This window comes from Oryctolagus cuniculus, chromosome 1, assembly GCF_051225735.1.
Source record: "Oryctolagus cuniculus isolate XC-2025 breed Fujian yellow rabbit chromosome 1, ASM5122573v1, whole genome shotgun sequence".
Taxonomy (NCBI): Eukaryota; Metazoa; Chordata; class Mammalia; order Lagomorpha; family Leporidae; genus Oryctolagus; species Oryctolagus cuniculus.
This window is the reverse complement of record NC_142867.1, coordinates 57,528,000-57,551,910: the sequence shown is the minus strand read 5'-3', so window position 1 is coordinate 57,551,910 and position 23,911 is coordinate 57,528,000. Positions and strand designations below refer to the sequence as shown.

General features: G+C 48.3%; 3 protein-coding genes, 2 non-coding genes and 1 pseudogene across 32 annotated transcripts in view; 3 read left to right on the top strand and 3 right to left on the bottom strand.

Moving 5' to 3' along the window:
• The window catches only part of TRIM66 (tripartite motif containing 66), a 79,318-nt gene extending 68,592 nt beyond the window's left edge, over positions 1–10,726 (bottom strand). For both annotated transcript variants that reach the window (XM_089329009.1, XM_089329015.1), the window contains exon 1: positions 9,038–10,726. In XM_089329009.1, coding sequence (XP_089185135.1) covers positions 9,038–9,043 — 6 coding nt within the window. In that variant the 5' untranslated portion in view covers positions 9,044–10,726. The remainder of the gene's footprint in view (positions 1–9,037) is intronic.
• Positions 2,743–3,248, bottom strand: LOC149128411 (large ribosomal subunit protein eL31 pseudogene; annotated as a pseudogene).
• RPL27A (ribosomal protein L27a) lies at positions 10,723–13,221 on the top strand. Its single transcript, XM_002708796.6, has 5 exons — positions 10,723–10,833; positions 11,211–11,274; positions 11,644–11,719; positions 12,248–12,422; positions 13,052–13,221. Exons 1-5 carry the CDS (start codon positions 10,831–10,833, stop codon positions 13,178–13,180), a joined length of 447 nt encoding a protein of 148 aa, XP_002708842.1. The 5' UTR covers positions 10,723–10,830; the 3' UTR covers positions 13,181–13,221.
• On the top strand, positions 11,842–11,971 carry LOC127485178 (small nucleolar RNA SNORA3/SNORA45 family). Its single transcript, XR_007912345.1, has one exon. It is a non-coding gene; the product is annotated as a small nucleolar RNA SNORA3/SNORA45 family (small nucleolar RNA).
• On the top strand, positions 12,820–12,949 carry LOC127485179 (small nucleolar RNA SNORA3/SNORA45 family). Its single transcript, XR_007912346.3, has one exon. It is a non-coding gene; the product is annotated as a small nucleolar RNA SNORA3/SNORA45 family (small nucleolar RNA).
• Positions 13,222–19,564: 6,343 nt separating the features above from the next.
• Positions 19,565–23,911, bottom strand: part of DENND2B (DENN domain containing 2B) — a 182,453-nt gene continuing 178,106 nt past the window's right edge. For all 27 annotated transcript variants that reach the window (XM_089329112.1, XM_070073762.2, XM_089329052.1 and 24 more), the window contains 4 exons: positions 23,702–23,813; positions 22,920–23,159; positions 20,990–21,076; positions 19,565–20,341 (listed from right to left, as the gene is read on the bottom strand). In XM_089329112.1, coding sequence (XP_089185238.1) covers positions 20,307–20,341; positions 20,990–21,076; positions 22,920–23,159; positions 23,702–23,813 — 474 coding nt within the window. In that variant the 3' untranslated portion in view covers positions 19,565–20,306. The remainder of the gene's footprint in view (positions 20,342–20,989; positions 21,077–22,919; positions 23,160–23,701; positions 23,814–23,911) is intronic.

Genomic DNA, 23,911 nt, shown 5'->3' with positions numbered 1-23,911 from the left:
CAAAATAAAAAGTATTGAATTCAAATCTGGAATGTAATGTACAAGTTCGAGAAAAATTTCACTCCAGCCTGTCCTTTGGGAGGCAGACCTATCAAGCAAAAAGCGTGATAAGGCTGAGAAGGCTGTGCTGTTTGGGGCCCAGAAAGGCGCCACTACCTAAAATAATGAATTAACTTTCATGTCAGATTCCTTCTGGGGCTCTACCGGCAGTTACAGCCACAGAAGCAGCCCCAGTAGAGGTGAGAGTAGACTTTACTGGAAGTTGAGTTCAGGTTCAAGTATCACTGAGTTTAGTGCATTAGATCAGTAGTTCTTAAACTTTTTTAGTCTTGGAACCCCTTTATATTTTTTATTTTAATTTACTTTTTTAAAGATTTATTTATTTGAAAGAGTTACAGAGAGAGACAGAGAGAGAGGTCTTCCATCTGCTGGATCACTCCCCAACTGGCCGCAACAGTCAGTGCTGTGCTGATCAAAGCTAGGAGCCAGGAGCTTCTTCCAGGTCTCCCATGCAGGTGCAGGGGCCCAAGGACCTGGGCCATCCTCCACTGTTTTCTCAGGCCACAGCAGAGAACTGGACCGGAAGTGGGGCAGCCAGGTCTCAAACTGGTGCCCATATGGGATGCTGGCACTGCACGCCAAGGTTTAACCTGCTGTGCCACAGCACCGGTCCCTCCCTTTATATTTTTTAAATGACTGAAAACTCTCAAGAGATTTTGTTTATGTGGGTAAAAGCATTTGAAAGTGAAACTGAGGGTGCCAGCATTGTGGCATAGTAGGTTAAGCCACGGCCTGCAGCGCTGGCATCCCATATGGGCACTGGTTCAAGTATCAGCTATTCCACTTCCAATCCAGAGCCCTGCTAATGAGCCTGGGAAGGCAGAGGAAGATGGCCCAAAGTCCTTGAGCCCTGCACCCATGTGGGAAACCTGGAGGAAGCTCCTGGCTCCCAGCTATGGCCTGGCCCAACCCTGGTCATTGTAGCCATTTTGGAGTGTGAACCTACAGATGGAAGATCCCCCTCTGTCTCTCCTCTTTCTCTGTGAGTCTTTCAAACAAGTAAATATATATTTTAAAAAATTGAGACAAAATGTAAAATGATTCCTTTTTTAAAAAATAATAAACTTGTTACATGGTAACATGAATAACATACTTTTAGGAAAAAGTAACTATTTAAAAAAATAAATTTAGTGAGAACAGCAACATTGTTTTTCATATTTGCAAATCTGTTTAATGTCTGATTCAGCAGAAGATACCTGAATTCCTATACTTGCTTCTGCAGCCAATCTGATATTTGTTTTGATTATAGTATACAAAGAAAATGCAGCCTCACACAGATATACAGTTGGAAAAGACAGGAGGATTTTAATAGCCTTAGCAGATAACTGTGGATATTCTTCTTAAATACTATACCAAAATTCATTAAGTGGTAGTTTCTTTTTTTTTTTTTTTTTAATTTATTTGACAGGCAGAGTTATAGACAGTGAGAAAGAGAGACAGAGCGAAAGGTCTTCTTTCCGTTAGTTCACCCCCAAAATGGCTGCCATGTCTGGTGCTGCGCCAATCTGAAGCCAGGAGCCAGGTGCTTCTTCCTGGTCTCCCATGTGGGTGCAGGGCCCAGGCATCTGGGCCATCCTCCATCCTCCACTGCCCTCCCAGGCCACAGCAGAGTTGGACTGGAAGAGGAGCAACCAGGACTAGAACCCGGTGCCCATATGGGATGCAAGCACTGTAGACAGAGGATTAACCAAGTGAGCCACAGCGCCAGCCTCTAAGTGGTAGTTTCTTAAACGTTGGTTGTAACATGGAATCTGAAACTATGTCAATCTGAAACCTTTTATTCTGATGCGCTTTAAAACCCACCAATCTCTCTTGTATTTTGAACTGCTCTTTTGTTTAACTTTACAATTATACAATTTTATAATTTTGTATAACTGAATTTTATTTGAAAATATTGGTTCAATGACCAATATAGTTGTTCCAAATATTGAAAATCATACTTTTTAATATTAACTCTAACCTCATCAGAAAATTTTTTAAGTCTGGCAAGCCTTCAAACTCAAAAGGAGAATTCTAATTTTTGTTTGAAAGCTTGAATTTTATCATTGGCAACAAATACTGTCACTTTATTTTTGAAAAAAAAAATCTGTTAAACTCTGAAGCCACAGTTTGTCTACCAATTTTTTTTTTTTTTTTTTTGACAGGCAGAGTGGACAGTGAGAGAGACAGAGAGAAAGGTCTTCCTTTACCGTTGGTTCACCCCCGCAATGGCCACTGCAGCCGGCGCACTGTGGCTGGCACACCATGCTGATCCAAAGCCAGGAGCCAGGTGCTTCTCCTGGTCTCCCATGGGGTGCAGGGCCCAAGCACCTGGGCCATCCTCCACTGCACTCCCTGGCCACAGCAGAGAGCTGGACTGGAAGAGGAGCAACCAGGACTAGAACCTGGGATGCTGGCGCCGCAGGCAGAGGATTAGCCTATTGAGCCACAGCGCCGGCCTACCAATTGTTTTTTCATGTAAAATTGATCTTCCATGAAAAAAAAAAAAGGCTCCGTTAGCTTGTACCTCAAGTAATATCACAAATGCAACTTCCCACTTTGATAAGCAGCACAAGTAATTTTTGCATACTTTCAAATTCTTCACACAGAATATTAAAGAGATGCATATTCAAGAACTGAGATTTAATAAAAATCATACTGCTTCATCAAGGATTTTTTTTTTTGGCAGCTTTTTAACTTTAATCAGCAGTTGGTTCTCATCCATAGTGACTGTAGATATTTGAAAGTGGTGACGGTACATAGGTAACCACAGTGTAGAGCTTGTTTGGTAAATCTTGATCTTAACTACGTTTTCTGAAAATCTCATGTGGATGCAGTATGGGACATTCCTTACTCCTTTGGCCCAGGAAGCTTTGTTGAGCTTGGCATCAATGCGCATATCTGGAGTCCCCATCTCCTTCTTGGTAAACTTCTGGATCTCTTTCAGTGCCCAAGGGGCACGCTTCTTGAAGCTCATTCCATGGATGTGCTTGAGAACGTTGACTGCGGACTCTCGGGTCATCACATTGTTGATGGCAAAATGGCCCTTCTTGTTCTCACCACCCTTCTTTGCAGGAGCCATCTTGTAGCGCCCAAGCTGGAAACTAAGAACCCATCAAGGACATTCCTAAACTTGCTTTTTCCCCCTGCAAATGCTAGTAATGAAGAATATAATGTCTTGTTCCCATTTGGCATTTGAATCACCAGCAGTGAATCACCGTGCTTTGATACCACAGTATAAATGTCAATCCAGTGAAAAGATCACATAACATGTTAGCAACATTCTGAAAATTGTTTTGATCCTGCAGACAGCCTGCAAGGAGTGTAGGGATCCTATAGGATCTATGGATCACTCTATAGAGAATTAATGCATTGAACTGTGCAGGACCATCCTGAGAATTCAGGCCAGTAGGAGGCTTTCTACCACCCATGAGTACTATGTAGGGTGAGAATATAAGGAAGCAGGTACTTCATCGCTGCCTTAGGTAAGCAATTGAAGTAACTCCCCAAGGGTAAAAGATTAAAGGGCTACCCAAGCAATGAGTTTCTGGTTTGAAGATGCGGGGGAAGGTCAAATGATCCCTTTTCTACCTACTTATTCTATCCACTGATTTTCGCTATAACTTGGCTCTTGCCTCTCTGGAGAGATAGAGTTTGGGAGACTATACTTAACCCAGGGATAGCAAATAATTGCCTTCAGGGGCTATTAAGTTTATGTAAGTGAAGCACCCGTCTTAAAGAACGTGGGTTCAGTGTTGCCAAATCTTAATTTTTCAAAATACCAGAAATCCAGATTTTTATTCAAATTTTTAAATGTCAGCAACTGATTTCATTTTAGAAAACATCAAAAGTCAAACACGAGATATCAGCAGCAACCAGCTTGTGACCTCGTGGAGAAATCTGGACTAAATGAAACACCCAGGAAAATACGGAAGGACGAGAACTCTCACATATGACACTACCTTGTACAAACCCTATTCTTTTTACATCACACCACATCTGAATCAGAAATATTTCCAGGGAAATATTTACTGGATTTCTTTAAAGTAGCAAAGGAATGATGGAACAAGTCATTTGACAGCATGCTAAGAGTAAGAATTTCAAAGATTCTTTGTAGGGATCACAAAGAACACATCATAACCCAAACAGTATTCATTTTAGGAAAAAACACTGGGTAATGAGAAAGCACCCATTCTTTCCAAGATTGTGTTTACATTACATATATTTGTCTGCTTGTTCACCTTCTGTCTTAGACACAGTCCTAGGGCAGGAGTTATCTTTCTTGTTTACCACAGCACCTGCCCCTCACTGCCTGGCACCTATGTATCAGCCAAAACACAGTATGCATTCAATAAATATTTATAAAATGAATGAATGTAATTTTTTGTTAGACAAGAAAAATTCAAAGAGAATATGCTCTTTGTTCAATATCACTCAGTATGTAAAAATGTAACTAGGAAATGAAGCCAAGCTTCTGTTTTCCTTCCATTTTATTCTCCAAAAAGAAATTAAAACTTAAATAATTAAGCTCCTCTTTTTTGTACTACTGGATAAACTCCTCTTAGATATCCTAGAATTCCTCTCTACATTTTGCTAGTCTGAGTTAAATGGCAGGAGGGTTTTCCATCCTTGCTTCCAACAAAACTTCTAGGAAGCAGAAGGCTAGTGCCAGATGGCCGTCCAAGACAGTAATGGTTGTGTTCAGGATGCTCTGTGGAGCTGGAGAGTTGTGTGGCTGGGCTACAGGCTAAAGCCACTGAGCTAGACCCAGGGGCCTCATGATCACCCCAGCTTTGTAGAATCTGTGGATGAGTACCAGCTTGTGGAGAGCCTGTTATCCCCCATCAGCATCCCCAAACACCCAAAGCAAGATCATTATCCCATCCTTAGTGGCTGGCAGCCTCCCAGACACGTATCGTCCAACCTGCCCTATTCTGTACAGTGTTCTCAGATGCATAACATCCCTGTCTACAAGGGCATCACACGTGGTAACCGCCAGATGACTGCGATCCAGAAGGTTGAGGGGGACATTTGGGGCCTGTGGAAGGATGTGGAAAGGTTTTTTTGAGCCCACTGCTGCAGAAGACACCTCACCTAGGTCAGTGAGATGACAGGTACCTTGCGGGTCAAGGGCTACTTTGATGAGCAGCTCAAAGCCCAGCTCCTCAGCTTCTGAGGCCCAGCTGAGCAGTTTGCATGATAGTGCCCTCCCACCTCAGACTGGAGTCCAGGGGAGCTCAGGGAGAGTGGGGGTGGATGTTGAAACCCCTGGGCCAGAGATGCAGGGTCGAGAGTTTGGGCAGCACACTATGTGGTCATGCCCTTCTTACACTGAGTGGGAAATGGGCCCGTGCATAGTCATCAGCATTGGAGTAAGCTGTCCAGCACTGGAGACTCACCATTAGCTGCTGACCCTCCTACCACTGTGCCTTTCTCTTCATTGGAGCTCAACTACTCAAATTCTAAGGGCTCTGTCACTCTGCCTCTCAAATAGATGAATTAAAAAGATGCAGCAGGCATTGTGTTTTTGGGTTGAAGAGCCACTCAGGATACTTGCATTCCATTTTAGAGTTGTGGTTCAAGTCCTGGCTACTCCCTTTCCAATCCAGCTTCTTGATGATGTGCATTCTAGGAGGCAGCAGATGATGGCCCCTGCCACCTATGTGGGAGATGTGGATGGAGTTCTGGGCTCCTGGCTTCTGCCTGGCCTAGCCCTGAAAGTTGCAGGCATTTGAGGAGTGAACTAGTAGATGGAAGAGCTCTCTACCTTTAGGTAGATGAAATTTTTAAAATTTTATTTATTTATTTATTTACAAACTCTAGAGTTCGTTTTCTGATGAAAGCAACAGCGCACTCCAGTTTAGAGAATAGCAGAGGGCAGGCTCATTGGGCACATTGCTTCCAGGAGCTCATTGCTATGAACACTCCTAAATTCTTTTTTAAGGCTAGACATGGCCTGGTGGGGGTTATGGAGACCACAGATGACTTAGGTCCTGGAGGTCTTAAATTCCAAGTGCAGTACCTGGCATGTAGGCACCAAGTGCCCATGTCAGTCTCTGGGCTCTTTCACCTGATAGAGAATAGAGGCCCAGTCCAGGTCTTGCTTCCACTTCAGATTGGGCCTGGGTTTCTAGCCAAGTGATCCACTCTGGCTGACCCAACCACATGGGAGGCAGATCTGGAAGCTCCTCAATGCCCAGCATGGTGCTGTCCTCCCTGACCTGCTGACCTGGAATCAAGGCTGAATGGGGATTTGCAGGTGGGAAGATGCTGGCCTTTTACCCCTGCCATCCCTCCCCATCCCACCCTAGCCAACTTGCCATCACACTTGCCTCATCTTGGGGTCACAGGCGTCAAAGCCCTGAGTTCCCACTCCTAACTAACCTTCACTCTGGCATCAAACTGGCTGAGACAGTGTTCAGATACTGGCTTTCCACTCAGTCACTCACCTAAGGCAGGGCACTGAACCTCTCTGGGACTGTTTGTACGTAAAAATGGGTATAGTTTCCTAATTGTTTAACAATCAGCAATGCCCCTGAAGCTAATGCTAGCTTATCTGTAAACCCTCACTCCTCCTGGAGACACTAGGTCATTCTCTACAACAAGGAAAGGGAGCCTGAAAAATCAATGCTGTGACAAAAGCCCCTGCCAAGTGTTAATGCAACTTTTTGTTGGCCATATATATTATTGAAGCTATCAAAATCTGTACAGTATTTATAAATTGAATAATTACCTGAAAAAAATATTTTATGCATACAATTGCCATGTAGCACAATGAGTTTTTTTTTTTTAATCTATCCAACACAGGAAAGTCCAAGAAATTTCTAACCTTCAAATTATATCATTCTGTGATCCTATGGATTTCCCTCTAGATGCCATGTAAAAAAATTATCCATAAAAGCAAACAAAAAACTCTGAGTTTGGAAGGTTGAAATGAAACTGGAAATAGTACCTATTGCTGGTGCATAAATTGATATAATCCATTTGGAAAAAATATATAGCAACATAAAATGAATCATAAAAATGTTCATACTCTGTAATAAACCACCAATCTCACTCCTGGGAATTTATCCTATACAAGTTATTCAACAGAAGACAAAAAACTATATATATACAAATACTCATTGCAGCATTGTCTCTGACAGTAAAGAATACAATAAGAACAAAAGTATGAAAGCAATACACAGGAAAATGGCTTAGTAAATTATAGTATATGGTGACAATAAATTACTTTTCAGCTGTTAATAGTAAACATGAAGACTAGGTAGTGTAACACAGAAAAATGTCATGGTATTAAATGAAAAGCAGAACACAAAAGGATGTGTTTACTATGATCATCAACTTTGTAGATAGCTATACTGTTTAGACAAAAGCTGAAAGGTGACATTCAGACATGGAAACAGTGGGGCTGGCACTGTGGTGCAGCAGGCTAAGCCCCAGCCTACAACACCAGCATCCCATATGGGCAACCAGTTCAAGTCCCAAATGCCAGTTTGAGTCCTTGGTGCTCCACTTCCAATCCAGCTCTCTGCTAATGCGCCAGGAAAGCAATGGAGGATGTCCCAAGTGCTTGGGTCCCTGCACCCACGTGGGAGACCTAGATGAAGCTCTTGGCTCCTGGTGTCAGCCTGACCCAGTCCTGGTTGTTGTAGCCATTTGGGAAGTGAGCCAGCAGATGGAAGATCTCTCTCTCTCTCTCTCTCTCTCTCTCTCTCTCTCTCCCCCTCGCTCCCTCGCTCCCCCCACCTTAACTCTGCCTCTCAAATAAATAAATCTTTAAAAAAAATTATTCATTTATTTGAAAGGCAGAGAGAAGGAGAGACAGAGTTCTTCCATCCACTGGTTCACTCCCCAAATGGCCACAATGGCTGGAGCCAGGAACTTCTTCTGGGTCTCCCATGTGAGAGCAGGGCCCAAGCACCTGGGCCATGTTTCACTGTTTTCCCAGTTAATTAGCACGGACCTAGATCAGAAGTAGAGCAGCTGAGACTTGAACCAGTGCTGCAGGTGGAGGCTTAACCTACCATGCCACAGTGCTGGCCCAAATAAATAAATTAAAAAAAAAAGTATGATAGGATAACATGATTTCAGAATTTCTTTAATGTACTATCTTTTCTATTACATATGCTTTTTCTAATTTTTTTGAAATAAATTTGGATTTCTGAATTTATTTCTAGTTCTTAGAACAGAAACCCTAGCTCTTCCCATCTTAAATTAACAATCCTCTACTTGAAAAAGGAAAGCAACATAATACTTCCCAGCATCCAAATGTAAAGATGGAGAGCAGGAAAACAGGGCTGGATCCTCCCATAGTGTTGCTGCTATCTGAAGGACTGATGATAAACTCAGGAACCCAGAGAGAAGCCTGCCAAATCCCACTTCAGGGTGGCAGGATGTGCCCAAGGGCACCTGAAGAGACACCTAGGGCAGCAAAAAATGTCAGCCCTATATTTACATGTCTCACCAGGCTGCTGTCTGCCTTCATCTCCCTTCTGCTCATTGCACGGGTGCTTTCTGAGGCCCCCTCTCAGCGCAATGCCTGAGATATCACAAGGCCATGCTCTGTGTCAGAAGAGACGTCATAGAGAAGGATGCCATCTGAAGCCACACCCTGTGTGCCTGATGAGAGGGACAGGTCATTTAATGCCTATTATTTGGCTGTTATTCAACTTCAAGAGATAGCGGTCAGCTTTGCTGCTCTCTCAGAAAGCCTAGGGCACTCGCAATTCCCTGGAGATCAAATCATTGATGAGAAAAATGTCAGGTGACCATGGAACCCAACTTGGAGCAGTGGGTCTACTCAGGAAGGCCTCTGTTCAGCCAGTCGCCAGAGGGACAACATATAGCTCTTCTATAAGCAAGGAACCTGGCAAACTACCCAGAGTGTTCTACCACCCAGATCTCTACCTGTACTCCTTGCACAGTTTTGACTTGCTCTAGCCACAGTTAAAATACATCTCATGGTTAACCTTTCATCCCAAGACTCTGGCTGGCTTACCTCCATTGACAGATCAACTGCTTGAGGGCAGTTTCCAGGTAGCTCAGCTCATTCCTGATGCACTTGCTGGCGGGTTTTGACATCAAATAGAGAATGATCTCTTCTTAGACCTTGTCCCCACACTCTCAAGACCCCTCTTTCTGCTGGACACAAGCAGTTTATGATTAAGGTTGAAGGGGTGATACAGACCATCATGCTGTGAGGTCAGAGAGGGGAGTGGTCACTGGGATAAAAGCAGAGGAGATACACAGACAGAAGACTACAGGCTAGGCTCCAACTCTGACTGTGACCTCTAGTAAGTCACTCAACTCTTCTGTACCTCAGTTTTCTTAAACATGAGACTGGTAGTACTAAACTCTCAGGCAGAGACATTTTGCAAATTCAAAGATGCTCTGAAAATACTGGCTATTATCACTTTGAACTAGAATGTTCTTGGAAGAAGAATAAGGTGGGCCTCAAAGGTTGAAGATTTGGGATATGTGGTTAGGAAGAGGATGAGCACTCCAGGCATGAGAAATGACCCACACAGCGGCAAAAAATGCAGGAGGGATGGCCCAAGTATGGTTGCCGCAAAATGCCAGCATAGGGGAGGAGCTGAGGTAAGATTGGAAAGGCAGGGACTGTACTGTTGGTAAGAGGGGCCTATTGAATTAAGTACAAGAATGAAAGTCACCTAACACCAACCTGGCGGAGGTAAGGACAGGGATTGGAGGAGGGTTAGAATGCAAACTACAGATGTTACAAACTCCAGACAGGAGACATTAGGAGGGCCTGAATGAAGGCAGTAGTACTAGGACTTAAAAGGAGGATGTGGGGGCCATCACTGTGGCAAGGCAGGTTAAGTTCCTGGCTTCCAGCTTTGATCTGTCTGGACCTGATGTCGTGACCGTTTGGGGAGTCAATCAGTAGATGGAAAATCTGTCTCCCTGTCACTCAGCCTTCCACATAAATAATAAACCAATCAACATTTTCTTTCAACAATTATTTAAGAGGAACTCCAGCCCACAGCAACCCCGGAGCGCTCAAGGAATGTGATCTGGTAAGGAAGACCAGTGTAGCTCCCTAAGGATCTAAGAGCTGCGTATTAAGCGGCTTAGTGAGAAACCAAGGCCGAAGGATCAGAGAAGTTTCAGGGAAGATGCTTGCATCGGGCCTGGGTTGGGCAGTGGCTCTCTGTACAGAGGAGGGGGTCACAGCACGTCAAGTCGGGTTGGGAGAAAACGTAACATGGCTTAAAAAGTACTGAGACGGGGCCCCTGAAGCACAGCACACTGTCTCAACTACAAGGAGAGCGCATGGCCAAAGGAGAAAGGGGTGTGCGCGAGGGCGTCCCCGAGGCGGCAGAGGCAGAGTGTCTCGCGCCTCCTCACCATGGCCCCGAGACAACCAACCAATGTTACCAGGCCCGAACAGAACACTAAGAGCAGGGGAGACAGGAGGGACCGCTCCACGCAGAGGCATCTGGTGAGGAGCGGAGGCACACGGAGGCCCTCCGGCTCTGCCCAGGCGGCTCCTGGGCCAAGGTGGCTCCCGGGCCACCTAGGTCGCGGTGGCGTGCGCCAAGGCGCCCCGACGCCCCACATTTTCAACAGCTCTCACCCGAGAGCCTGCTACAACCGGCAGCACAAAGGAAAGCAGGAAGAGGAAGCAGTCACCCGCCCGCGAAACCCGCGAGACCGAAAAGGCCCCGCCCCGCCCCCTCCCTGGCCGGACGTGAGGCGCTTGGCCCCGCCCCGTGCTCGTTACCTCGCGAGATTTCGCGCAGGCCTCCCTCTTTCGTCTCGGCAGCCGACATGGTAGGTGGGCCCTTTCTTGCCTCCGCTTCCTTGCCGGCCGGGGTTTCGCGCTCTTCTTCCATCGCTCCGCGGCCACCTACTCCGGACGTTGGCCAAGTTCTCCTGGCAGCGCATGGTCGACCGGAGAGCAGGATGGCGGGCGTGAGCCTGAGGCGGAGCTGGGAGCCTGGGGCCGCGTGTCCGGCCCGGGGCTCGAGTCTCGAGCTGCTGCACGCGGGCCGGGGTGCGGCCCCGGGCGAGACTGCAACTTCAGCTTTGCCGAACTTGCTAGAGAGCAGGCCCTTGTCCCCCCAGGCCTGCCGCCCTCTCAGGGTGCCAGGCATTGGCCCCCGCTCTCTTTCCTTCGGCCTTACCACCGGGATCTTTTTCCCACACAGCCATCCAGACTGAGGAAGACCCGGAAACTGCGCGGCCACGTGAGCCACGGCCACGGCCGCATCGGTAAGTACCGGCTTCCCCTGCTGATCGGCCTGGGCGCGCGCTTTTCGAGTGGGATAGGTAGCTTTAGAAGTCGAGTTGTACGGACCAGCCGGGCTCCCTTCCCCAAGGTCTCCTAGTAATCCGGTTTTAGAGAATTTAGTACCGGTAAGGAATAGGAATGAGCGGGGCGCAGTCCGGAGTCAGTTGCAGACGTGGACTGTTGGGGGAGTGCTGTGGTTGGGACGCTGAAAAGGAAGGGAATGCGCAGTCCTGAAGGAGCAACAAAGAGGGCTTGTGGGCTGGGAGCAGCGGCGTGGAGTGTGGGGAAATGTTCTGTGTCTGCGGGTCTGGGGGAGGCTGGGTTGGCCAGGTAGCTTTGTGCTTTTGCAGGCAAGCACCGGAAGCACCCAGGAGGCCGAGGTAATGCGGGTGGCATGCATCACCACAGGATCAACTTTGATAAATAGTAAGTGTTCATAGGCCGTGCTTTCCCTGACTCGGAAGTGTCGGGCCGGGCGGGACTGGCAGTAAGGAAGCAGGCATCCATAGCTCACAAACCGAGGTAGCTGGGGAAAGCGAGAACCGGTCATCGAGGCTAGAGTCACGCTTGGGTATTGGCTGTTGCCTTAGTGTGCTAGAGTCCTCGAAGAGTAACTGCTGACCTTATTCACTGGCTGTGGGCCTCATGGCACAGTCAGTCACCAGGTTAGTGACATACTTCAGATCGACCTCTGCAACTGTTAGGTCCCCTTGTGCTTAGTGTTTTCACATTCTCCCGTGGAACGCTGTTGTGGGCCTCAGTGACTTTGTGCTCCATGAAAATAAGGCTAGCCTTTTCCACTTGATATTTAATTCAGCAACTGTATAAACTGTATAAAGCCAGTCACTCCACCAGTGAACAGTTTGACACTGTAGTGGGGGAAGGTAAGAAAGATGATCCAGATTAACTTCTTACCTGCAGCGCGCTTATAAAGGTGGTGCTTTCTCTTCCTAGTCACCCAGGTTACTTCGGGAAAGTTGGCATGAGGCATTACCACTTAAAGAGGAACCAGAGCTTCTGCCCAACTGTCAACCTTGATAAGCTGTGGACATTGGTCAGTGAGCAGACACGGGTAAATGCTGCCAAGAACAAGACTGGAGCTGCTCCTATCATTGATGTGGTGCGGTCGGTGAGTGAATTGGATCCTTCTTACTGCTCGTTTGTAGTTCTACCTCCCATGCACAAGGCACTCTGGCTTAATCTTACTAGGTCTCCCACCTGAAAATCTAAACCTATACTTAATTTCCAGTTACCTACTAGATAATTCAACCTTCTGGTGGAACTGCCATGGTTAATTATGACCAAATGGAAGGCCCAGCTATATTAGTTAAGACCTCCCCCAACAGGCACTGGTGTGCCATTGGGGAGCTGTGGTCCTTGTAAGTAGGGAGGCAGAGGCTGAGTGTCTTCACAGCCTCTACTGTCTGTTGAGCAACTTTGGTGGTCAAGACTTGGAACATATTCGGAATGTGATTTTGTTTCTGTTTATTGGTAATAATTGGCCAGCAAAGGGAGGTTTGTGCCTTGCCGAGACTAGAGTCACATCCCGACACAACCCTTGTCGTGGTGTGCTAGCGTCCTCGGAGAGAATCTGCTGGTCTTGATTCACTGGTGGGGCAGCCAGTGCCCGCGTTAGTGCCCAGATCAGAAACATGCCTCCCTGGTCCTGGGAAGGGTGGGTTCAGGGGCATCTTACTTGAGCGCATCAGGAGTTGGCGCCCGCTTTGCAATACTCTAAACCTTCTTCTCTTCCTGCAGGGCTATTACAAAGTTCTGGGAAAGGGAAAGCTCCCAAAGCAGCCTGTCATCGTGAAGGCCAAATTCTTCAGCAGAAGAGCTGAGGAGAAGATTAAGGGCGTGGGGGGAGCCTGTGTCCTGGTGGCTTGAAGCCACGGTTCATTAAATGCTAGCAAATGCTTTTCCCTGGTGGTCTGAATGTAGGTTCTTTGACTTCACATCCCTGTCCCTGCCGGAACCCACCTTACAGCATCCAGGCATTCGAGGTATGCAGAGCCTGGGTTACTGCTAACCCACCTCAGTGCTACCAACAGCACTTACAGGCACTGTGGTTAAACTTTTTCATTTGTGAAGTGAAACTGATAATCTACCCTAATTGAAAAGCATTGTGACTCAGTTTCAAGGGTTACTTAGGAGAGGGAGAGGTATCTTCCCTTTTTTTTTTTGAAAGATTTATTTGAAAGTCAAGAGTTACACACAGAAAGAGGAGAGGCAGAGAAAGAGAAGTCTTCCATTGGCTGGTTCACTCCTCAAATGGCTGCAGCGGCTGGAGCTGTGACGATCCGAAGCCAGGGTCTCCCACGCGGACGCAGGGGCCCAAGGACGTGGGCCATCCCTACTGCTTTCCCAGGGCATAGCAGAGAGCTGGCACAGAGCAGGAGCAGCCAGGACTCCAACTGGCGCCCATATGGGATGCCATTGCTTCAGGCCAGGGCGTTAACCCACAGTGCTGGCCCCAAGGTATCTTCCCATTCACTGGGTCACTCCCAAATGGTTGCTGTGTCCAGGGCTAGCCCAGGCTTAAGGTCGTGAGCCCAGAACAACCCATCATCCACTGCTTTCCCAGGCACATTAGTAGGGAGCTGGGTTGGGTCAAGAATCCAAACAGGACTCCTTTGTGCTCTTTTTAAGTAGATTTTATTTATTTGATAGGTAGAGACAGGGAGAGAGAAAGGTCTTCCATCCACTTACTCACTCGCAAATAGCCACAAGAGCTGGGCTGATCCACAACCAAGGCCTCTTCCAGGTTCCCCATGCAGGTGCAGGGGCCCGAGCACTTGGGCCATACTCTGCTGCTTTCCCAAGCCACAGCAGAGAGCTGGATCTGAAGAGCAGCAGCCAGTGCTGCAGATGGAGGCTTAGCCCACTATGCCACAGCACCAGCCCCACTTAAGACTGCTCCTCAAGTGTCTGTAGTGGCCAGGCCCGAGCCAAATTCAGGCATTGGGAAGTTAATTTGGGTTTCTTTTATGTGGTTGGTAAGATCCTGCTACTTGAGCCATAGTTACCTGTTGCCTCCAAGGGTGAGCATTAGCAGGAAGCTGGAATCAGGACTTCAACCCAATATAGATGAGCATATAGTACCCCCTGAGCCAAGCACCAGCTCCAGGGCTTTTTATGTCAAAGTGGCTTGGATTTCAGAAGATAGTCCTATCTCAGAAAACTGGGAAATCCTTGTCTTTGGGAATCTGGTTTTCTTAGGTTTACTATCCGCTGTATTAAAGACCATGGTGACGTCTGACCAGTGCATGGAATTTCAACATGAATTATAATTTGTGGTTTTAACAGTTCTTCCTGAGTTTGTGTTTTTTCTTTGGCCTGAATAAGACTTGTAGTTTAAAACACTGGGCAAGTAATTAAGATGTAATTTAATACTGCTAGGTGTTGGTGAGTTCTTTCCTTAGAGGGCTTATATATTACATACATGGACTGGAAGCCATGATTATGGGACAAGACTGTCAACCCCTAAAGTCTGTTGGGTTCAGATCCAAAGAAACAGAAAAGAACTGAATTGCATTGGCTTGAAAAAAATGGGCAACAATTACAAAGAGTCAGAAAGCTTGAATGATCTTGAAACCGGGTTGTTTGAGATTCTGTCTGCCATTAGGCTAGTGATAACGGACTCTTAAATGTTTCAGAGGACTTACAGAGCAACCAATGGGTCTAACAGATGGTTGTATTTGGTTTTTGGTCATCAGCTATTTGACTTAAGGCCTACTCAAGTTTCCTCATGTTTAAAATGTGGGACTAAGTAAAAATATCTCAGGAGATGGCCTTGTGGTTTAGTGGGTTAATCTGCTGCCTGCAGTGCTGGCATCCCATATGGCACTGGTTTGAGTGCTAGCTGCTCTACTTCCAATCCAGCTCTGTTACGGCCTGGAAAAGCAGTGGAAGATGGCCCAAGTGCCTGGGTCCCTCACCTACATGAGACAGAATAAGCTCCTGGCTTCTGGCTTCAGATCAGCCCAGCTCCAGCCATTGAGGCCATTTGGGGAGTGGACCAGCAGATGGAAGACCTCTGCCTTTCAAATCTTTTTGTTTTGTTTTTAAAAAATCTCAACGGTGTGAGTAGTCAGTAACTTCATGTGATCTTAATGAGTCCAAGCAGAATGAACATAAGATGGGTTGTGGGGAATGGATTTGCAAGGATGAGGTAAACAGGAAGTTCTGTCAGAAAAAGCTCAGTGGGAGGCTAGTTAGGAGACCTAGAAAATAAGATTTGAGCATGGAAAAGGGTAGGGTTCAGAAGGCTTAGTGGACGGAGCTCAGTAGCTGGGTGGATTGGACGGCAGTTGGTCCTGTGTTTAGACATGAAGAGTGAAGCTTTGGTACAGGTGATTGCAGATCTCGCTGGCTAACAAATTCACCAGGAATTCACTGCTGGTCGGCTTCCCTTAGGAGCACAGCTGTAAATAGGACATGGAGTGGGATATGCTGGATCCTGTGTGGAGGGTGTAGATGGTGCCTGGCAGAAAAATCAAAATTCGTCCTGTTGCCTTAACTGGGAAGGGCATCAGCATCTTAACACTAATGCTCAGTTTTGCTCCTCGTTCCTCGATAGGAACCTAAGTGTGTAGCAGACCTAGAATGCCACTTGTATTTATGGGACTAGAAGCAAACCTTAACACTGATTTTGTGTGTCCGTTTACTGGAAGGCACCACTGCTTCTGCTTAGAAAATAGTAACCTCTATGAACTCATTCACTAATATTTTCATGACACTAGCCTGCCCTGTGGCATGCACAGGGTTGATGAAGTCCTGCAGGCTAAGCATTAGGCCCTTCAATTCGGTGTCCCACAAGTACAGGTTCCTCACCTGCTACAGCTTAGCGTGCTGGGTAGACCTAGTTACAGAGGACAGACTAACGTTCCACCGGCCGATTCACTCCCCAAATGGCCACAACTATCTGGGGTAGGCCACACTGAAGCCAGGAGCCAGGAACATCTCCCACGTGGGGCCCAGGGACTTGGGCCTCTTCCACTTTCACAGACGCATTAACGCGTCCATATGGGATGCAGGTGTCACAGGCCAGGGCTTTACCTGCTTGCGCCACGATGTCTGGCCCGAAGCCCAATTGTGTTTGAATTACAAATTATGTACCTTCTAGCCTAGTGTGCGCGTTCTTTGTATTTCAGTGGCTGGCGTTTAGCCTGGTCCCATACTCCACAGCTTTCTGCTAGTGCATGCCTGAGAGGCAGCGGTGAAGGCCCAACTAGTTCGGATTCCAGCTCCGGGCTTTGCGCCGCCCCCAACCCCATCCCAGCCCTTGCCGTTGCTAGTAGCTAGGGATGAAAGCGCTCAATAGTCTTGAGAAAGTTTTTTCTCCAGATTTGAGGGCACAAACAACTCGGTTTACGGGAAATGTCGGCCGCATAATTCGCGAACCTGTCCTTGGCTACGTCACTTTTAAGTGGATGTCAGAGCAGCCGCCTCCTGGGACGGAAACGCGTGGAAAGCGTCCGCTTGCGGATGCCCCGTCTGCTCACGTTACAACAGGAGTCTTCTGGGGCCGCAGACGGCTAGGACTCGACTGGTCTGCGACACGACACTTCAGCAGTACAGGAACCAGACCCACCAGGGCGCGGGTATTGCCCCGCCTCGGCCCGTGAGAACCACTTCCGGGGTGTGTGGCTCTGGTTCCGGGGCATTTTGACCTCCTCCCCGACCGGAAGCACGACCGACGTCATCGTCAGCCTCCCGCTCGGCCACTTCCGGGGAAGAGCGGGCGGGGCTGGCCCTCGCGGAAGAGGGCGGGGCTGGCTGTCCCAGACAGAGCGGGCGGTTTGAGTGGCAGTGCACTTCCAACCGCTTCAAGGTGGGCTTAGGTGCGGTGGCGTGGTAAGAGTGTCAATTTTGGGGGCCGGCGGAGTGGCGTAGTGGGCCAAGTCTCCGTCTGCCGCGCCGGAATCCCGTATGGGCGCCGGTTCGTGTTCCGGCTGTTCCTCTTGGGATCCAGCTCTGGGTTGTGGCCTGGGAAAGCAGTGGAAGATGGCGAACTATTTGGGCCCCTGCACCCACGTGGGAGACGCAGAAGAAGCTCCTGGCTCCTGACTTCAGATGGGCTCAGCTCTGGCCATTGAGGCCATCTGGGGAGTGAACCATCGGATGGAAGGCCTCTCTCTCTCTCTCTCTCTCTCTCTCTCTCTCTCTCTCTCTCTCTCTCTGCCAAAATCTTTAAAAAGAAGGTGTGAATTATGTGCCAGGGCACCTTAGGCGAAAAAGAAAACGCCTGTACACGCATTAAGTGTTGTGGGAGAACCTAAGACAAATGGGATTTCCTCTTAGTTTTGGGAGCTGAGGGAGATGAAATATGTTTTGGCGTAGTTTGAGTTTCTTGTTTAACCAAATTTATATTCATCATATTAAAAGGCAATACAAATGGACCAAAAAGTTTTTAAAGCTTATCAGAAACTTGCCAATTCTGAAAAGTAGTAGCACAGGGTCCTCATAAAAGATGATTAGGCATGGACTTAATCGATCTTTTGTGCCAAAACAAACTCTTTTAATTCCACTTTTTAAGCACCCTCATATTTTAAAGAGAAAGGTTTCAAAGTTCACCAAAAGAGGAATTTACACCTGTATACCCTGTGATCTGACAGTGTGTCTGAGAGTTTTTTTGAGCCACATTAAAAGGTGAGGGAGACATGGGGAGAGAGAGTGAAAGCACCTTTTAGGAACTGTTCATTATTTAGTCCGCTTTAGGGACAGGCGTTGCACAGTGGATTATGCCACCTTAATTCCTGGCTGCTCTACTTCTGTTCCAGCTTCCTTCTAATGTGCCTGGGAAGGCAGCAGAAGATGGCCCAAGTGCTTCAGCCCCTTCCACACATGTGGGAGACCTGGATGGGAGTTCTGGGCTCCTGACTTTGGCCTGGTCCAGACCTGGCTTTGAAGCCATTTAATGAGTGAACTAGCAGATGGAACATCTCTCTCTCTGTGTATGTGTCTCTCACAATGCCTTTCAAACAAATCTTTTTTTAAAGCCTACTTTTAGAACTTACCATGAAGCCCAAGGATGAGTAAACAGGTATGAATTTTGGAGATAACTACACTAAATTCTGAATTTTCTGGTTACAATCTGTCTTCTCTCTACCCCAACTAAAAAGCCACATTCAGGGGCCGGCGCGTACACTGCCAGCATTCCATTTGAACGTGGGTTCAGGTCCCAGCTGCTCCACTTCCAATCCAGCTCTCTGCTATGGCCTGAGAAAGCAGCAGAAGTGCTTGGGCCCCTGCGCACATGTGGGAGACCCAGAATAAGCTCCAGGGTCCTGGCTTCAGATTGGCCCAGCTCCGGCCACTGTGGCTATTTGGGAAGTGAACCAGTGGATGGAAGACCTTTCTCTAACTCTCTGCCTTTCAAATAAATTAAAAAACACAAGAAACAAACCCACATTCATAAGGCCTCAAAATCCCTGCCCTCCTATTCCTAGCAAATACCCAAAGTGTAGGAGGCTTTTTCAGAGATGACTTCATCTTCCCAGAAACCAGACTGCTTTATCAGGGAGTTTGAGGATGGCACTGGCTTCAGTGGGGATGGGGAAAAGAAGTAAACTCAGGATGAAATTATCTGCCATTTAAACGGGCTAGGGTGGAAGCATAGGCAAACGTGATTCCACAGTTGAAATCTTACCTGACCCATTGTCAGTGAAGAGAGCCCCAGCTTAATGCCTTACCTTTGGGAGTTTTTTCAAGGTCTCTGTTCTACCTAAGACCTTACAACCGTTATTCTCCACCCTGCTGCTTTCTTCCATGAAATGTGGAAGAACTTTCTGTATGCAAACCTAGAGTGCCAATGAAAAATGCTACCCATAGAGTGACATCAAAGAGTCACAGGCAGTGGGGTGAGGGCTCTGACCAAGTCCTGGGGTTGGCAATAGCTGGGCTTCACTACACCAGAGTCAGGATACCCAACGATGTCTTAAAGGCTCCAGACGGGGTAGGAAAATGTTCAGATTCACCTAATGATGGGGGAGTTAGAGGGAAAAGAACATTTTTTCCCATCAGTAGAAATACGTTAGAGTCTTAATAGCTGGCTGTTGGAGAGGGAGCTGAACTAGGACAGCGAATACCAGTCATACAGATCAGTCCAGAGAACTCAATTCAGGGGAGATCAGTGACCCATACAGAAGCAAACACCCTTAATCAAGTACTTAGTTCCCTGCATGATGGGGCTTCATACCTGATATGCCTTTCTCAGCCCATTCCCTGGAGAGAGAACTCAAGAAAATGAGGCCAAAGGACATGTGGAACTCTGGGCCCAAACAACTGTACACTGTTTATTGAGAACACCCGTAGAAGGTGGGAAGGAGGGATGCCCTGTACCGCATCATGGCCACCACTGACCCAGAGCTGGGCCCAGAGAGCACTGGCAGAGCTGGAGGGTGGGCTTCCCATGACTCACTGACCATCTCAGAAGGTGGAGGAACAGAAGGGCCCAAGAGCCTCGGCACTATGCTGCAAATGGAGACTGACTGGCTTCTGCCTTTCAAAACTGAGGGTTAGGAGAGGGGGGCTCCTAGGGAAAAAATAGAAAATCTAAGACAAAAAAAAAAATTGTCTTCCTGTGCATCACAAGACAGCGCCTGCTCTCCAGGACCCGAGACTGGCAGCGGGGGCCACAGGCAGGCAGGCCAAAGCCTCCAGGAAAGATCAGTGGTTTGGCCGAGACAGTCAGCTGCACATAATTGGCCAGTCACCAGCACCCAGTGACACTTCATCCATGCTCAGGCCGGGCAGGAAAGCACCCGGCCCCTTGGGAATAAACAAATATTTACCAGATTCTTTTTGCTTGTTACAAAACAGTTAAGAAAGCTTACAGCAGATTATTTACAAACAGTATCCTGGGATATCGTGGAGGCAGAGGTGGGCTGGCTTGAAGGATGGGGTCTGTGGGGACAGAGTAGCCACAAGCAGCCCCAAGGGTCCTGGGCTGGGCCCTCTCCTCAGGCTGCAGGTTCTGCAAGGCACTGGACTCTGCTACTGGGACAGGAGTTTAATTCTTCTTGTGGAGGAACTTCATTTTGTTGCCTGTGGGCCAGAGGGCAGAAGTGAGAATGCTTCAAATGTCATCTCTTCCAACCTCCCCTTCGTGTCCTTCCTGCAACCCTAACCCTCTCGGTAGAAGCCTAAGGACTAGAAAGACTGGATTACAGCTGTGGCAGATCTGATCCAGGGGAGTGAAAGCACTCCAATCAGGGCACTAACTTAACCACTGTGTGGCCCTGAGCAAGCCACTTAACCTCTTTGGCCTGAATTTCACTTCAAACTAAGGCGTGCTATGATCCAGCGATCTAGCTGGCTGAGCTCCTCGAAGGGCATGGGGCTTTGCAGGAAGGGCGCTGCTCTGGCGCTGCTACTTTTGCGGACCCCTTATGGTCTGGAGGAAAGCTTAGGGCCCCAACAGCCCTCACATTCCCGTAGGAAGGAATGCACCCACAAAGAGCTGAGCTATGTGAGAATCTGCGGTTCCTCTTTGTTCTGCAATTTGGTAGATATTGTGCTAAATGCCATTGGAGCATTGGCTGGGAACACTGTCTTCACCAAGGGACCTCCTGTTCTATATACAGCCCCTTTATAAATACCCGCTGATGCTGACTGGGGGGATTCTGGGACATAGACCCCCTAGCTTCTCCCCTCTTGCTGGCCATCCATCTCATCCGTAACATGGCTACTCACCCAAACCTCGGAGAAACTTATTCATCCCACTCTGCTCAGTGTCTGGGAGTTCCTCCAAATACTGCTCCACTCGCTGCTCAAAGAGGCCTGGGAAAGAGAAGACGAGCAGGTCAGAGGACAGTCACTGGAGGGAGGGAAGGGGAGGCCTCTGACCAGGACCATGGGACACAGATGCTAAAAGAGGAAAAATCAAGCATCTGGGATTTTACTGTATTAGAACGTTGTATTAGAATTCATGCTGATGCATCAGAACTGTCATTGGTGACATCTCACAAGTGTTCGCACTGAATAGCAGGAAGACCTCCAATGCCCTGCCTCCCAGTGACAGTCCTGAGCCACCTTACAGTGATGATGCCACTCATCTCAGAGCTGCCTCGACTACATACTTCTGGCTTCTTCAGACCACTTTAAAAGCCAAAGGCAGAAACCAGGAACTCAATCCAGCTCTCCCTCATTGGCGGCAGCCATCACTGGCTGCCTTGTAGGATGTGCGTGAGCAGGAAGTTGCAATTAGAAGTGGAGCCAGGACGCAAACCCAGGCACTCCAATATGGGATGTAGGCACTGCAAGCAGCCTCTTAACCACTGTGCCAAATGCCTGTCCCTAGGGTGCTTTATGTTGTTCCAAAAAGATTTGTTACCCAAATGGATAGTTATCAGTGGACAGGAGAGATAGCCCTGGGGTTAGACAGATCTTGATGAAATGGAAAAACTAGAGTGAAGCTGATGAAATAACAAGATAATGTAATCATCTGCCTTGAATGGGGATGGCCACCAACTGAGGACAGCTTGCTCAATCCTCTCCGAGGGACTGCACAACCCCTAGGTTCTAAGAACAACCTGAAATTGCTCAGTCTGGTCCTTTGAATAAGAAGGGCATCTGAGGAGGGGATAGGCAGCCAATGATTCCCGTTCTTGGGCACATGGCACCCAGCCTGTGCCCTGCCTTGTGAGGGCATTTATTGGAATAGAAGAAAGACACTCCCTTGGAAGTTTTTTGTTTTTGTTTTTTTTTTGTTTGTTTGTTTGTTTTTGTTTTTGTTTTTTTGACAGGCAGAGTGGACAGTGAGAGAGAGAGACAGAGAGAAAGGTCTTCCTTTGCCGTTGGTTCACCCTCCAATGGCCGCCGCGGCTGGCGTGCTGAGGCCAGCGCACTGCGCTGATCCGATGGCAGGAGCCAGGTGCTTTTCCTGGTCTCCCATGGGGTGCAGGGCCCAAGCACTTGGGCCATCCTCCACTGCACTCCCCGGCCACAGCAGAGAGCTGGCCTGGAAGAGGGGCAACCGGGACAGAAACTGGCACTCCGACCGGGACTAGAACCCGGTGTGCTGGCGCCACAAGGCGGAGGATTAGCCTAGTGAGCCGTGGCGCCGGCCTTGGAAGTTTCCATGAGAAGAAAAGGGGCGTTAAGAGGCCTAGCTGGGGCCAGCACTGTGGCGTAGCAGGTGAAGCCACCACCTGCAGTGCTGGCATCCCATATGGGCGCTGGTTCGAGTCCCAGCTGCTCCACTTCCAATCCAGCTCTCTGCTGTGGCCTGGAAAAGCAGTAGAAAATGGCCCAAGTCCTTGGGCCCCTGCACCTGTGTGGGAGATCTGAAAACTGCTCCTAGCTTCGGATCGACACAGGTCTGGCCATTGTGGCCAACTGGAGAGTGAACCAGCGGATGGAAGACCACCCTCCCTCCCTTCCTCCTTCACTCTCTCTCTCTCCCTCCCTCCCTCCCACCCACTCTCTCTCTCTCTCTGCCTCTCCTTTTGTTTGTATGTAACTCTTTCAAATAGATAAATAAATCTTAAAAAAAAAAAAAAGAGGCCTGGCCCTCCATGATACCCTGCAGCTTCCATCATAGAGCCCACTTAATCAGGCCTGTGGGTGGCAAAAAAAGTGGAAAGAAGGCCCGAAGCTCCCCACCTGAGCCCCCTGGCCTTACCCTTTGCACGGCACTTCCTCAGCTCCCTGTCTTGGATGAAGCCAGCAAACATCTGCGACTCCATAAAAACCTCAAGAAAACGCCGGATGCTCTTGGAGGCCACAGACTTGCGGAAGGCCTCGCGCTGAAAGGCCCGCTCCCCCTTCTCACTCTGTGTCAGAAAGAGGGAGTAGTGCCCGACGGTCTCCACAAAGAACCGGATGAACACCTCCGACACCAGCCCATTGAGGGTATTACATTCTGAGAAGGAAAAGAGAATCTCTGAGGTTCAGGTCAAGGGTTTGCAAGGCATCCCCAGTCCCTGGCAGCACAGCCTCCCTCTTCCCAAGAAAACTTCCTGCTGGCACCGCTCATCTGTTCTTGAAACTCTGACTCTCGTGCTCATGGGCGTGGAACAAGCCCATGAGCTCCCGGGGCTTGCAAACTCTGAACACGGAAGCTGGCAAATCCCTGCCAGGAGAATGAAACAGAAGATCAGGGCCCCACTGTCCCCACACCCCTCACCCTAAGTGACGGACCTGGCCTCCCAGGAAAAGGAGGTGTTCTCCATCTCCCAGTGGCCTGAGACAAGGCCTGAGAGGGAGGATCAGTTAGCAAGAAGGGTCACAGGGGATGCCACCTTTTGGCTCTTCCTTCCCAAACCTGGGATAGGAGGTACTAGAGTGAGTTCCCACACCTGGGCCCTCGGCAGCTAGAGAGGGTCTGGTGCACAGAAACAAGGCCAGACTGAGAGCAGAAGCTGTCGGCCCAGAGCCGAGTCCACCCAGGCACGCCTCCCTCACCATCGTCAGAGTCGCTGTCCGAGTCCTGGGAGATTAGTTCGTTCTTCCTCTCTAGAGCCTGCTCCAGAGCCGCCTGTAACTTCCTAGGTAACAATGTGTCCTCATCATCCATCTGCAGGAGAAATGATGATAATCACAGTGGACACGGATGAGCATTTGCTAGCTGCTAAGCCCTTTTAGAAGCGCTTAAATACATAATCCCATTTCATT